We start from the raw sequence: 16,654 nt of genomic DNA, 5'->3' as shown, positions 1-16,654 counted from the left end.
CTCCCTCTCCGAGCTGGTTCCGGACATGGGCCAGGACGGCCGGCCGTTGGGGTCGGGCTTCATCACCCGGCTCACTGTCCCCGTGCGTGTCCGGGTGGTGGGGGGGCTATGGGAAGATATCCAGCTTTTCATTGTGGAATCTCCGGAGTGTTCCCTCATCCTCGGGCACCCCTGGCTGTTTGCCCACAAACCCCGGATAGACCGGTCCACGGAGCGGCTCATCCTGGAGGGAGGCTCCGCCCCCGTCCCGTTCCGGTCTCCACCGACCACACATCAGCCCAAACCACTGTCCCAGACCACCTACCAGTCCTCACCTCTTCCCCAGGTCCCGCACTCCGAACTGCCTACTGCCCTAGCGGCGGTTGCCACCGGGAGGACGGCGGCTACACACTCCGTCACCGGTCCAGACCTGGCAGGCATTCCCCGGGAGTATTTGGATCTGGGGGAGGTGTTTTAGTAAGAGGCGTGCCAAGAGTCTACCTCCTCACAGGCCATATGACTGCGCTATTGATATCCTGCCGGGCGCCTTGCCCACACGAGGGTGATTGTTTTCCTTGTCCCGGGCCGGGACAATGACCCAACACACCTCCAGGCTGTGTAAGGGCTATTTTACCAAGAAGGAGAGGGATGGAGTGCTGCATTAGATGACCTGGCCTCCACAATCCCAAATTGAGATGGTTTGGGATGAGTCGGACCGCAGAGTGAAGGAAAAGCAGCCAACAAGTGCTCAGCATATGTGGGAACTCCTTCAAGACTGTTCCAGGTGAAGCTGGTTGAGAGAATGCCAAGAGTGTTTAAAGCTGTCATCAAGGCAAAGGGTGGCTATTTGAAGAATCTCTAATAAAAAATATATTTTGAATTGTTTAACACTTTTCTGGTTACTACATGATTCCATATGTGTTATTTCATAGTTTTGATGTCTTCACTATTACTCTATAGTAAATAGTAAAAAAAAAGAAAAACCCTTGAATGAGTAGGTGTTCAAAAACTTTTGACCCGTAGTGTATGTCCGGAGGTTCCACTCAGTATGGCTGGCCTACAGGAACTGAAATGGAACTGAAATGGGGCTTTTGACCGGTAATTACCTGTCTGTAATTTGTCTAATTCTCTGTAATAATGGTATGGGAATAATAATGCATTTTATTTTGTAAAGTGGTTTCTTGCATTAAACAACACAACATTTTCAGTTACCTCCTTGTCTGAAGGACAAGTGGATGAGCAGGTTAATGTCAAGCCCTGCATGTATTTTTCAAGAGTCTCATGGAATATAGGCCTACATTGAACACAACACATTGGCTGCTACTGTAGGCTGAATGATAGAGCAGCTATTTCCATGGTAACATTTTATGGGATGCATTTTTTCTCCATTGTTTTTGATGGTAGGCCACTCTGGTGGGCCTACATTAGGACCAAAAAGCCACAGTAGCCTACTTGACCACTGTCTGAAACTGTAACTTAAAGCGGGTACAACCTCAGTGTTCACAGTTAACGTGCGCTGGAAGTTGCACAGAATTTTCACAACATTGAAGTTTGCACTCAGCAGACCTGAAATTTGCTCAGTGCCGGAATTTTTTTGAGGGAACATTGGGTGTCAAGTAGACTTTTAAAGTAGCCGTACTAATTGGAGTGTTTTCTCGTTAGAGCAGTCTAAACAAGTTGAGTCTATTTGTGTTCATTGGAGAAATGAGAGGAGAGGCAGCTGTGGCTGTCACACAACACTCGCACAAGTGTGAAGGAAGATGACGATGACATGTTGGGAAGGAGAGGAAATGGTTGACTAGAGAGACTGACACATCTTTTTTTCTTAATTCAGACATCTGCATTATGTCATTCCCATTCCACTGTCCTAGCAATTTGTTTGAAAAACATCTTTAGAATTTCACTTTTAAAACATCAGTCAATTACCTCACAAACCGAGATGATTGGTTCATTAGTTAGTCACCAAACGCCCATTGACTCTATTCAGGAAGCATGAAAGTTATTAGATGACAAAGAAGGACGAAGAGGAAATAAGCTGAATCAATGATTCTGAACTTTGACCGTTTCCCTGGGGTTAGCAGTACCACAGTCACAAATACACAGAGGGTGTCCCAGTCGCCTCAATAGACCTCTGTTGCTCTCATTCTTACCCTCATGGACACTAATGGCTAAACGGACTTGAGAGACTTCCACCTAGTCATCATTCATTATGTTTTTTCACAGTGGTAGAGCGAAAGAAGGACAGAACACAGTTAGAGAGCAACGTAGCTAAGATTCTGTATTTTGTTTTGGGAAGAAGCCAAAGTATTGACAGATATATATTTTTTAATGACCTTATAGGTTCAGTGTTGCACAATGGGACACCATTCATTGGACACACAGGCACACACATACACACAAAACCACACATGCTGAGGAGAAGATGTAAGAAGGGGGATCTCAGATTCTATAATGATGTGTCTAAGGCTTGGCTATAGGATAAAACAGCTGGCCTGCTCCCAGGCACACAGATGGAGCGAAGACTCCCACTTATTAATTTCCTATTTCATACATGTGAAATGCAGAAATGACATGTAAACACCATGCACAGGCACACATTAGTCATCATCACACTATCATCACAGCTGTTATTACTGCTTTGGGTTGTTGGAGGAGAAGCCATATTAATTAGAAGGAAATGTAATAAAAACAATCTATTGTAGTTTGGTGAGATCTACTGCATGAATGCTGTTAATATAATTTTCCTTTTTCCTCTCTTTTCATTATAGTTAGACCGAGGGTGAAGGGGGGAGGGGTGTGACATTATGATTAACTATGAATGGCACTTACATTAGTTCTCCTGTCACTGTCCTAGCCGATACAAGATACGTGCAGACAAGAGCCATCAGATTCAACAGAATAACTAGCAAATTAGAGCAAGTACAATAATAGTTACAGGAACTAAATTCCTTTCTCTCTCAGACATTTACATTTTAGTCATATAGCAGACACTCTCATCCAGAGTGATTTACAGGAGGAATTAGGATTAAGTGCCTTGCTCAAGGGCGCATCAACAGATTTGTCACCTAGTCAGCTTGGGGATTCAAACCAGCGACCCTTCGGTCACTGGCCCAACACTCTTCACCACTAAGCTACCTGCCTGCTACCTCCCATTCATCCCTACTTTATTGTTCTCTCCTCCTCTGTCTGATGGGATAGTCAGATAAACCAGATAGTGAGCCCGGTCAGAGTAATTGAGTTACAGAACAGTAGCACGCGGCTGCTGGCCCAGGTGACATAAAAGTTTCAGTCACTAAGCTAGGGCATGGATCCACTCCCTGTGACCTCAGGTAACATACAGTAGGACATGGGGGATGTCTATATAGTAGTGAACCCCTCCCATCACTATCACCCCAAATTACCATGACAATGATGTTACCCTGGAGATGTCAGGTTTAATGACAGCTTCAATCTCCTGCATTGGTGGCAATTTCATTTTTCAGCTGAAAACACCTAGTCTTTATCCATATCCATATTTTTGGGCACATCTAACTTCAAGTTTGTATCATCAGAACAGATAGGGAAAGGATAAGAAAATGACATTTCAGTATATGACAGTAGGCTGTCCATCATTTTACTGCCACACACAATATGTGTGCATTGTTACACATACTGTACATTAGTACTCTATTACATAGTACAACATAGCTTATTGTAATATTTCTACTACTGTACTTTGTATCTAGTTACAATGTTTATACACACCACGTATTTATTTATATACTGGATTCTTGACATAACTCACTCTAATATATATACTGCTGTACATATCATTCTTAGTATATCTTGTGTAAATTCTTCCGGTGTACATACGTATAGATTTCATTATGATTACTGTTACAGTGCTATTTGGGATTTTAATTGGATCCGTCCCGACGTTCTTTATTATTATTATTGTTTGACATTTTCATTTTTTGGGTACTTGTTTGACATTTTACTGCATTGTTAGGAGCTAGTAACATTTTGCTGCACCCGCTAAAACATCTGCTAAACTGTGTACGCAGCCAATAAACCTTGATTTGATTTGATGTATTATTAATCATGGAAAGGTCATTGGGTTTCCTAATATCACATAAGGTAGGTGCACTTCTCATTAGGCCACTAAAGGCTTGATGCACACTAGGTGAGAATTGAGATGTGACATGGGGACAGTAGACATAAAAACCTGAACATCCCTTTTCTGTTTTTGTTTAGTTCCTCTGTAATGAAATTTAGTTCAAACCACCTTGGCCAGACATGCCATCTGTGATCATATCAATTTATGGCTAATGCCATGTGAACACACCTTTAGGCCTATAGTCTCTTTCTAGGCACAGAGGGTACCTTCACATTGTACATAATGATTTAAAATACTACGTCACCGGTCTAATCTTCCCATACAAAAAGATATCAATGGGTTTCCTGGCTTGACTTTTTTCCCACTTTGCATCAAATGTTATGACAATAACCCTGTCTGTGACTATAAGCTGCCTGTAGAAAATGCACTAAACACGTTGAAACCTCTGCATGTTCCAAAAGCGCAGGTTTTCTCTGCTCATCAGCGACACCAGCAGACAACAGATGCCCTTTCATCAATCAGCAATTGGATCAATTTGCCAGAGATTAAAAGAGATGAGCAGAGGAATGCAGGAATGCACTTACTTCATCTCTGGTGCGGTTGAGGTGAGTGCTGTGTACATTCACCAAAGTCAGATAATCTTCAGCCTCAGGCTCTATAGAAGGAGTCAGTCAGCCAATAGAAAGACAAGGTGTATTCACTGCTGCTTCATCAGACACTGTCATAGGTATGTCAGAAGATAACACACCCCAGCACATTAACCTCTGAGTGCTACGACTGGATCTTCCCAAAAACTACTGTTCACAGTAGGCCAGCAACTCCTCTTTAGCATCCAGCGAGACAAGAGCATCCAGCCACACTGACCAGAGCTGCCCAGTCAGTCCTGATGTCTGTCACTACCAATGAAGTGGACCAGACTAGTGTCCAAAGGAAGCAAATTCACACACACAACACAGAGGGCTAGAGGGAGGAGTCAACAGCCTAGCTTAAACGTGAAAATCCCTCAGGGGGTTCCTCAATCCATTCCCTACTGGCTGGTCCTAGCCAGAAAGCACTCTCTAAGCTGGGCTTCATCTCCTCTGGATGGGCCAGTTGGAGAGACTGAGAGACTGCTGCTGGAGAGATGATCTTGCTTATGGCACGGGATGGTCAGTGCTTCTGTAAGCCTGTCCCTTTATGGATGGGAATAATGTTTAATGTTGTCGTCATGGTCAGAGGATGAGATGTTAATGGGAAGCAGTGTCCAGCTATGTCATCAGACAATATACTGTATACTTCACCCAGCATCCACAATACTGGTTCAGGGTGAAATGTTGCATCAGATAACCTCTGGTTCCTGGTAATGTGGAGGTCACAAGGGGTTAACTTTATGCATGGCTATAGGGGTCAATACACAAGATAGAGGGATTAAGTCCCATTACCATGGTTCCTGATCAGGAATCCTAATCCTATATGTAATATATGTACGTATATTCTGAATGTCAGTATGTTTCTAAAATATTATATAATAGTTGCCATGTATGTGATAGTACTGTATATTAATCTGTTTTTTATTCTAGTCCTATATCAAGTACACTATATCCATCAGATTGATATACAGTACTTACTATCACATACATGGCAACCATTATATTATATTTTAGAAACTAAATTTTCAAACGTGACGAAGAAGTCTGTTTCCATACATAAATTTAGGGATGGTCAGTCACATATCTAAAACAATCTCTCTCTATGAAAGAACAGATATCACTGCATTCAGACTGAAAGTCCACATCACAGATGAAGGAAAATACCTCTAGGGTTGCCGTCATACTGGTTTGTCCCCTGTCTCCCAGCAGCATTAGATTTCACAAGCTACAGTATAATAATAATAATATGCCATTTAGCAGACGCTTTTATCCAAAGCAACTTACAGTCATGTGTGCATATATTTTTACGTATGGGTGGTCCCAGGGATCGAACACACTACCCTGGCGTTACAAGCGCCATGCTCTACCAATTGAGCTACAGAGGACCACAGTATACCACAGTATAGAGCACTATCACATCATTCTAATCTAGGAAATGTGTTGGAAAACTATTTCCTCTCCTAGACAAATGACCATCAGCCCATGAAAAGCCTGAGGAATGTCGTCACTGTCAACAGAGGTTGTGGCATGAGAAATCACTCATCCCAAATCCCTTGACATGTCATACTCTTTCAGACATTTCTAGCTCGGAGAGAAAAGAGACCATTTTGGGTGTGAGGAGGGAGTGGGGAGGGGGATACGGGATACTGGGGTCACACCACCACCACCAAGCCAAAAGAGGGGCCTACAAGGGGTAGAGCGGAGGGAGGGAGGCAGCTATCCCTGCTCTTGGCTGGGACCATGTGAAGCTCTCTGCTTCCCCTCTTCTCCCTCTGAGGGGCTTTTGTCTCGCCTGCAAACAGTGGTGTTGGCCCAAAGTCGCCCGGCCAAGCGCTGGGTCCAAGCTGGCAGGGGCGATAAAGGGAGAGATGGAGGGAAGGGGTATGGAGGGTGAGAGGGGTGGGAGGGGGGCAGCGGGCATGTCCAGAATGCCAGTCCCATTGAGGGCCGCTGATGTCATGCCTATGCCCACCGTGGGAGAGCAGAGAAGAGGAGCGGAGAGGGGGTGAGGCGCCCTTTTCTCTCCCCCCCAGCCCTCCCTCCACAGTTCTCTTTTTTCCGGAACGAATGAATCTTTCAGAAGCGGCAGGCCATTGTGTCCCATAATCGAAGGCGTTTATCCCGATTTTATGCTGCCTTCCCGGGGCGAGGAGGTTCCCCGAGCTTCGGCTTTCAGAGGTCCGCTGTGGTGTAGTCAGCACCCAGAGGAGTTGTCATAGCAACACACCGCACACCAGAGAGAAAGGGAAGCGAGGCAAGAGAGGAAGCTCAATGGCTGCTGCCCACACACACACTCTTTCGCTCTGTCTCACTCTCTCACACATACACACAAATATTGATAGATTAATGGAGGCGAAGGCACCTTATATTCTCATTTCAACTAAAGAAAGTAAGACCTCAAGGAGCAGTGAGTTATAAAACCATCAAATACACCCAGAGACTATGGCAACAGCTTTAAACCCTTAAAAGGCTTAACAAGCCTTTTCCCACACCACCTCGCTCACATACCAAAGAACTATCCCAATTCAAATCAGCACAATACAGTACAACAGTACTCCACACCGTACAATACACTGACATTTCTGTATAGCACGTACGGCAAGGCACTTGTGTGAATCTAACTACATTCTGACTCCAGAGTTTTAGCTTTCGACCACTTGTCTTCAAACTCTCCAGTGTGCTGGTTATAATGCGTGTGGTGCCAAGGAGATGTAAATGGACCTGCAGTTTCCCAGTGGGCTCTGAGGAGACCCATGCCCGTTCTCATGACTGTAGTATCACAATGTGGCTGTGAAGTAGAGATAACTGGAGCTGGGCCAAGCAGGCCCCGGATATCTGTTCACCCCTTTGCGGCCTCCCAGCCACTTCCCATACAGTGGCAATTGGGAGATGGGATCACACACTGGCATGGATGGCTGTGAAAAAATATGCTTAAATGAACCTCTTAGCAAACACGTGAGGTTGTGCCGTGCATAGGAAGAAGGAGATACATTCTTCAAAGTGAAGGAAAGGGGAAAGCTGTTAGCGAGTCTTCATTATGTATTCCACGAGGGTGGATAGGGTGAAAAGATTCCAAGACATGTAGATGGTTGGTCATGCATAGACACTGTTACTGTTAAGGAAACAACTGAATGGTTGTCTCAGAGGTGCTCAGAGAGATCTGATAATTACGTGGAGGAGAGAATATCTGATATTGCCGTTTGAACTCATACTTTTGAATGGGCATCACTCTGCAAAACTGGAGCTGCATAGATTTTCATGTTATGCTCTGAATCCTCATAGATTTAATTTCCTTATACCCTATGTTTGGAATAATCTCCAAAATATGTTTCGAAGTCCCTAGGGCAATTCAGACAGCTGACAGAGGATTTTTATAATGAAGAATGTGTTTGTTTTAATTGACTTTGTTTTGTATCTTAATGTGTATTTAATATGTATATTGTCTATATTTATTTGTATCTATACATGCCTGTTTTTGTATTGTGCAGGGTAAAAGAGACTTTAGTCTCAATATGACTTCCCTATTGAAATAAAGGTCAATAAATACATTCTAATGTAAAATGGTATCTAGTTGATCAAAGTTCTCCTAATAACATTCTTATAAACCATACTGGTCTTCTCTGCCCTCACTCAAGCAATTGTGCGAAATAAAACCAGTGACTGTGTAGAGAGAAACCATATCCAAGCTATAGCAAAGTAGAGACGGTATGTGATAATCATCTAGCATCCCTCTAAAACATTTTATGAAATGGGCTGACAGAGTATGTTTGCAACTAATGTGTTTGAAATGTTCATGCTTATGTAAAGGAGCATACATAATGGTCTCCAGTTGCCAATCATAACAAATTGCACCTTCGGTTGCCAAACATTTCTCCCTGTTTGTGGCCCCTGGCCCCTTCATATTATCAGAGCCAGAGCGGGACTGTGTGTGTGCGTGCGTGCGTGAGTGAGTGTGACACTAGCAACCTGTCTAGGGGTCACTGTTGGTCAAGCTGTTCTACTGCACTGGACCAAGAGGACTGTCCACTTCAGACACTAAGAGGGAGAAGAGGGGAAGCAGTGAGCTTCACAAGATCCCAGCCAAAAACAGGGATAGCTGCCTGCCCCTCTCCCTCCCTCCCTCCCTCCCTCCCTCCGCTCTCCCCTTGCAGGCCCCTCTTTTGGCTTGGTGTGACCCCTGTACCCGTATCCCCCTCTCCCCCTCCCTCCTTCATGCCAAGGCCACACACATGCACATATACACACACACAAACACACTATTTAGAGAAAGCATATCACCCTCATTGTAAATCCTGTAAAAACAGTAAAATTATCCTAGATCTGCACACATGGGATGACACTTCAACATGAACTTATTTCAGTTAATATGGCTCCATCAGGTCATGTGACATGGCCTGTGACGTGATACGGCTAAGTCCTGTAAAAAAGCTTTGCCATGGCACTTCCATTTTTTAACGAAAGAGAGAGAGACAGAGCTGGCAGAGCTGGCTGAAACTCATTCATCTGTGCCACATTAATAGAGTGAGTAAGAAAAACAAAGACAGTGATTAAGTGAGTAAGCGTGAATGAGTGAGTGAGAGGGAGGGAGGGAGAGTGAATAAATGAGTAAATGAATCTCTCAGTTTTTCCCTCTCCTCCTCCCCTCCTCTATTCCTGTTTCCCTTTTCCTACTCTCTCCCTCCAACTTCTATTCTGTCTCTCTCCACCTCTTACTCTCTCTCCCATGCTCTTCTCTCCCCTTTCTCCCCCCTCTCATCCATACTCATAGATCGTAATAAACAATACATTCTCTCAATTTCCATCTCTCACGCTTCTCTCCCTTACAGTCTTTTATGGTCTGATGCTGCTGTCAGCTTGTGGTTTTGTTGGCTCTCACAAAGACACCACGAGGATTAGGTTTCTGGGCTATCTCCCCCAACCTCCCTTCATCTCTCCACCTCCCTCTATCATTCTCCATCTCTCCCCAACCTCCCTCCATCTCTTCACTTCCTCACCTCTCTCCATCTCTTCCCAGACTTCCCTCCACCTCTCCAGCTCCCTCCACCTCTCTCCATTTCTCCCCATCTCCCTCCCTTGGATGAAAATGCTGCAGAACGAAAGGTCAGCAGCGAATCTAGGAGATTTCCCTCATCGCACCTTCCTTTTCCCCCTCTCCATCTCTCCCTCGTTCCCTCCGCCTAATCAGAGAGGGGCTATGTTCCTACGCTAGAGTACCTCTCCTCCTCTATTCTCGCCTCTCCCTCTTTCCTCTAATTTATCTACTTTTCCCCATCCCTGCATTCACGCTTGCATGAGGCAGCGATGCTATCATTAGTGCCGGGGCATCTGTTTAACAGAGCTGGCTGTACAGCAGAGAAGAAAGGAGCGCAACTTTTGATGGCTTCAGTCTGATCCTCACAGGAGCTCATTAAATCAGGAAGGCAGGCAGGCCCACCACACCCCCTCCTACACCGCTACACTGCACAGATCTATTAGAATGAGAGGGTGGTCGGGAGGAAGGGAGGGAGGGAGCGAAGGAGGGAGCGAAGGAGGGAGGGAGAGATAGATGGGTGGAAGAAGAGAGGGGGTAGGAGATAGAGATGGGAGGAGGAGGAGAAAATGAGGGAAGGTGTGGGTGTTGGAGGAGGGAGGAGGGAGGGGGGAGGGAGACAAAGAAAGGGGGTGAGAAAGAGAAAGAGTAAGCGATAATGGAAAGAGAGTGAAGGGGAAAATGGGAGTGGATGGTTCAAGTGTAACATAGAGAGGCCAGATTAAAGCAATCAATTCAAGTGGAGATGGAGTATGTACTGTATGTGTATTTGTATCTGAGAGGGATCCAGTCTGGAATTACATCTGTTGGTTACAGGAGAGGCTGACATCTATGTTAGAAGGCTCACCCTGTGAAATGAGATTATTGCTTCTACAAAAAAATTATGTTTCATACATCACTAGACTCACCTGCCACACTCTCAAATGTACATAATGTATGCAGATACACATGCATACATGATACAAACACACACACGCACACTCACACACACACCCACACACAGTCACACACACACAGTCAGCGGCATACATACCCGTCAAGCCATACATCTCCTCTTGTCTGGTCCTGGTCATACAAGGCCCATCAAAGGGGTTGCAATCTCTAAGGATTTGTCAATAAGAGGACTAAGGAGGAGGGATGAGCTTTTACTAATGAAACACTGCAGTCTGAGGACAACCCTGCAGACCCAGCTCAGCTCTCCTCTCCTTTCCTCTACTCTCCTCACCCCACAGTACCAAAACGGTTTTTCGGCTGTCCCCACAGGAGAACCCTTTTTTTGGTTCCAGATATAACTATTTTGGGTTCCATGTAGAACCCACTGTAGAAAGGGTTCTACCTAGAACCAAAAGGGTTTAACCTGCAACCAAAAATAATTATTCAAAGGGTTATACTATGGGGACAGCCGAATAACCCTTTAAGGTTCTATTATGCACCTTTTTTTTCTAAGGAGGGCATTAATCAGAGAGGCAACAAAGAGACCAACAATAACCCTGAAGGAGCTGCAAAGCTCCACAGCGGAGATTGAAGTATCTGTCCATAGGACCACTTTAAGCCGTACACTCCACAGAACTGGGCTTTACAGAAGAGTGGCCAGAAAAAAGCCATTGCTTGAAGAAAAAAATAAGCAAACACGTTTGGTGTTCACCAAAAGCGATGTGGGAGACTCCCCAAACATATGGAAGAAGGTACTCTGGTCAGATGAGACTAAAATTGAGCTTTTTGGCCATCAAGGAAAACGCTATGTCTGGCGCAAACCCAACACCTCTCATCACCCCGAGAACACCATTCCCACAGTGAAGCATGGTGGTGGCAGCATCATGCTGTGGGGATGTTTTTCATCGGCAGGGACTGGGAAACTGGTCAGAATTGAAGGAATGATGGATGGCGCTAAATACAGGGAAATTCTTGAGGGAAACCTGTTTCAGTCTTCCAGAGATTTGAGACTGGGACGGAGGTTCACCTTCCAGCAGGACAATGACCCTAAGCATACTGCTAAAGCAACACTTGAGTGGTTTAAGGGGAAACATTTAAATGTCTTGGAATGGCCTAGTCGAAGGTCCAGACCTCAATCCAATTGAGAATATGTGGTATGACTTAAAGATTGCTGTACACCAGCATTCAAGAATGGGCAAAAATCCCAGTGGCTAGATGTGCCAAGCTTATAGAGACCTACCCCAAGAAACTTGCAGCTGTAATTGCTGCAAAAGTGGCTCTACAAAGTATTGACTTTGGGGGGGTGAATAGTTATGCACACTCAAGTTTTCTGTTTTTTTGTCTTATTTCTTGATTGTTTCACAATAAAAAATATTTTGCGTCTTGAAAGTGGTAGGCATGTTGTGTAAATCAAATGATACAAAATAGGAAAAATGCCAAAGGGGGTGAATACTTTCACAAGCCACTGTATACTGGCAGCTTATATTCTATTACTTAGCATACAGCCAATACATCCAACTCCATCCTGAACGGTTCATATCACAGGAGGTTGGTGGCACCTTAATTGGGGAGAAATGCTCGCAATAATGGCTGGAGTGGAATCAGTGGAATGGTTTTAAATACATCCAACACATGATTTCCATGTGTTTGATGCCATTCCATTCGCTCTGTTCCAACCATTATTATGAGCCGTCATCCCCTCAGCAGCCTCCTGTGGTTCATATACAGGCTTGACAATACCCCAGAGACATCCAGAGATTTCCACTATACACATGATGTCTATACAAACCATATACAGGATGTGCTTCATTAGTGCAGACAGTCTCTGTCATCTCCCAGCTGCTCTGTATCCACAGACTCTACTATAGATTCCTCAAGACACAACTTATATCATACTGCTACCGTTACATTACTCTAGAGATACATACCTACAGAAGCACCATATGCCATCTACCAACTAGAAACGATGTAATGCTCAGTAAACAGCAAGTAACACAGTAGTTGTACAACACTATGTGGAAAGACTGCACTGAACATTCATACTGTTCTGTAACATACTTAACTCCTTTGTAAACATGTGTAAACTCTAATAGAAACAGGCTAATAGATGTTGGCAGTGAGGGCATCAAGTATTCATTTAGTGTTATGTCTTTAATTGTGTGTGTGTGTGTGTGGGGGGGGGCTGGTATCAGGGAGGCAGGAGAGTGTGACAGAGCTGTCAGTGAAGTAGCAAGATTTCGCTCACGAGACTCCTCTCCTCTCTTCCTTCCTTTCTCATTCTCTAATCTATACAGACTATCTCTTTATACAATGTATTTTATCTGCATCTCTGTGATAAGCACTAGTTATCCTGCAGACCATTGCCTTGCTTGTGCTGATGTGTCTGAACGAATAGCCCTGGGTAAGATATATATTTTTTTGGTCAAGATCCTGTTAGCCAACAAATCTGGAACACTGGACTGGATTCTGAGCAAACAAGTGCAGAGCATACTAATAAACCTATTGCATTGATGGGGAAAAGTCTAGCTAGACAAGACCCAAGTGTTTTACTAATGACTACCCTAGCACTGTGACTTTCAATCAATTCAAACAATCATTGGGGACATACAGTATGTAACTCAACGACAATTTATGTACCAAATGAGAAAGTTCTCATTTTTCTAGTCTTTTGAAGTAGGGCCTAGGGCTTGCAGGTAAGCACGATTTGCTTGGCGTTTGCAAGCCTGTGCTTTATGACTACTTTTTTTCAGTGCAAACTTTGACACGCCAAGTTTGCTGTCCTTTCAGAGTCACAATGAGCGGGACGACCCCCTGCTGTTCTTTCAGAACCCCATCTGCTCTAGCTGCACAAAACCTTCAGTGAAAACATAATCATTTTACATGAAAAACACTGATGGTAAACACCATGCAGGATTTTATAACGTACAGCAGGCAATAGGCCCGAAGACACATTGTATAGGAATAGGCATATAATCTACAGTCTACTGGCATATTGAACGCGTTGTTGTGATGGAGACTGGGTAGCCTATTGCCGCCTGCTGCCCATGTGAAATACCCTTGGGGGCTGGTCCCCAGTTCATTGTTTTTCTTTCCACGTCATGATTCGCCGCATGTTTTGTCGAACTGTGTAAATATTTCTTCAGCCTTACGCAGTTATGGAATGCTGTTGTGAGAGAGAGAGCGAGAGAGAGAGATGGAGGGAGGGAGGGATGACTGGGGGTGGAGAGCTTCTTCCCGCCCATTTATGTCAACTAGCCTACAACCAGTGGGAGTCCATCATAATTACTTACATTTATACATGTATTTCCCCTGTCAAGTGTCTGATACTCACGCATGTAATCCCCAAATGCACTCCCAGGGAATTGAGGTTTGAGGCACAAAACAAAAATTCCCCCAAATACACCAGCCTAAGAATCCCCTTATGTGTGATTCCCTGTGCTGTTCTCGCAACTGTCGGACTCTCAGTGAGTTAAAGACAGCAACTTTCTATGGAAAGTTCGAGACCTGAGTGATTTCCCTCGGACAAGTTGGTCTTGTCTCTTCATTCACCATCATTACGGGCTGGCGTGTGCGTTCGACACAGCTGCACTTATCTCACCATGTTAGCTCAGTGTTTTTAACACAGACAGATATATTAGTAAAGGCTCAAGCACACGGAGGCGAGTTAGTGCAAAATACGATATGAATACAATATATTAATATCGGAGGATGTCAACGTTATTTGCTTCCCACTAATTACAGAAGCCACAAAACCTAGGCTACAGCAGACCCACACAAGTTTTGAAAGGTCCTTAACTGCGAGAGACATGTCAGGTATGTGGTTGCCTGGTGGTTGCAAGCACACTCCATACATGTTATTGAAAGGATTGGTAAGAAATCATTCAATCAATCAATCAATAAAATGACATGGGATAGCATCTATTTTTACAGCTGCCATGTCAACTCCCAGAGCTTATAACAGACAGATCAGGAAGATAACCTTTACATCTGCACATTTTAGGCGACTATGAGAGAACCATTCACACCCCATCTACACTCAAACCATCCAACCATTATGAGAAGGCCAATAGCCTATACTGTAGAAAACCGTGCATCCCTCTCATCAAAGACTAACTGCTATTGTATCAGCATGAGCCAACAGTTCTCAGAAGTATTAGCCACAGAAGGCTAATACTTCTCCTGGAGGGCCCCACACATCTCAACATGAAGTTGGGAGAAGGGAGACAACACATTTAGCTGCTCCCATTGCCGCTCCCTACTCTGATACTGTACAGTAGACAGCATGTGCTTACAGCAGCACACAATGATACACTTGTCAATTCCAAATGTGTCTAATAATCCATCTAATAATGACAGAGAAGGAGTAACGAGGCCTGAAGGTGGACAGATGGAGAGATACACAGATAGATGGATAGATAGATAGATAAATGAATGCAGGTCCTAATTAACCAGTGCATGGTGTGGTGAGCCAAGAAGCCTGGAACAAAACCCCATCTGTGTTGGTCAGCCATTGAGGCAAGGCGCTCTTGGAACACGCCACCCCTGCTGGAATAATGGGCCACTTTAGAGGCCTCCAAGTTAGTTCACAGGCCCCAGGTCTGGGAAACCGCTATAGCGCAGGGTTCACAAGAGGTTTTTAATTGTTTCCTCTGTTTTTCTGTTTGTGTTTTTTACTTTTTTTCACTCTCTCCCCTCTTTTAGTTCTGAAAGGGGGGCTGACAAACAGGCGATGAAGGGGATTGTTGTGTGTTCTGCTGGACAAGCGGTGAGGTAAACAAAACATGGCTGTATGCTCCATCAGCTCGGCTTGGGGATAGGCTGAGGGATGGGGGGGCGGGGAGGGGAGAAGGGGTAGGGGATGGAGGTTGGGGGCTGAGGGGTAGGGATGATAGGGTAGTATTAGGGATTCGGGGAGCGAGGGGAGAGGGGTATGGGTAAAAAGAGGGAAAGGGGGGTCCTCCGGAAGGAGAGGGAAGTGGGTGCTGGTCGTTGAGGTTACTCTTCAGAGTGCGGCCATTGTCCTTGGTGCTGAAGTTCTCATGCATGTCCCCCTTTTGGCTCCCGGAGTGTCTGAAAGTGATGGAGCTCTCTGTGATTGCAGCTCAGCTCTGCGCTCCCACAGCCCGGGCTATTTACCTAGTCAAGAGGGACATTAATGCCCACCGATCCCCCTGGGCTGCACAAAGCAGCACACAAACCTGCCTCACAGGCCCATTACGGCTCTAAATTGAGGATTTGGGGGGAGAGAAAAGGGAGGAAAGGAAGAGAAAGAAGGGGAGAGATGGAGCTGGGGGGGTGGAGGAGGAGAAAGGGTGTGTGTTTTCACTATCCGTTCGCTACCAACTTGGACCACAGTGGTTGAGAGAGGTCTCAGCGATAGAGATATTGTTTGGCAGATTCTTCTTCTACAGCTCCCAAGTGGCTGTGGAGACACCTCTATTTTTCCCTGCGAAGGAGTGGAGTGGTTTCACTGGAGAGAGAGAGGGGATGGCCAAGTGGGACTGGGTTTCTACTGTCTACAATGGAAATCCACTCACTCTACTGAACATCACCAGGAGGCCTCATGCAAACATGTAATTGCTGAAAAGTATCCGTTTTTAGACAGATACTTGGCTTCGGATTTATGACATTAAACTCTAACCAATCTTCTGTGATCACCAACAACATCTGGTACTCACCAACAGAAATGCTGACATGCTTGGTTTGTGAGTGTGTGACTGTGTATGTTTAGGAGTATGTTTATGTGTAAGAGAGTATGAGTGCCAAAAACAATGCACACTCTCAATGCTGTGTTCATCTGATGGCCGCTCGGAGTCTGACGTGCTGCATATTGGAACAATTGTTCGGATGAGGTCTTCCATTTGTTTTTAATGATTCCTTAATTGTGCTTTAATTATGATTCTTCTTTTGTTGCCCCACAATGGGAGATTGTTCTCAGTGGTATGGGCATTGGTGCCAAGAGAGGGAACAAAAAGTGTGCCCCCTCCC

At 44.8% G+C, this 16,654-nt stretch overlaps 1 protein-coding gene across 3 annotated transcripts in view; it reads right to left on the bottom strand.

Moving 5' to 3' along the window:
* Window positions 1–16,654, bottom strand: part of LOC121576400 (excitatory amino acid transporter 2-like) — a 47,056-nt gene that overhangs the window by 12,671 nt on the left and 17,731 nt on the right. Inside the window, exon 1 of one of the 3 annotated variants that reach the window (XM_041889503.2) lies at window positions 4,660–4,976. The exons of 1 other annotated variant lie outside the window; for it this stretch is intronic. In XM_041889503.2, the coding sequence (XP_041745437.2) occupies window positions 4,660–4,697 (38 nt within the window). In that variant the 5' untranslated portion in view covers window positions 4,698–4,976. Of the gene's footprint in view, window positions 1–4,659; window positions 4,977–16,654 lie in introns of those variants that run through there. One more of the 3 variants, XM_041889505.2, reaches the window with a different exon arrangement.

Source organism: Coregonus clupeaformis, chromosome 11 (genome assembly GCF_020615455.1).
Source record: "Coregonus clupeaformis isolate EN_2021a chromosome 11, ASM2061545v1, whole genome shotgun sequence".
Lineage (NCBI taxonomy): Eukaryota > Metazoa > Chordata > Actinopteri > Salmoniformes > Salmonidae > Coregonus > Coregonus clupeaformis.
Note: the sequence above shows the minus strand (reverse complement) of the source record. Positions and strands in the feature narration are given on the sequence as shown.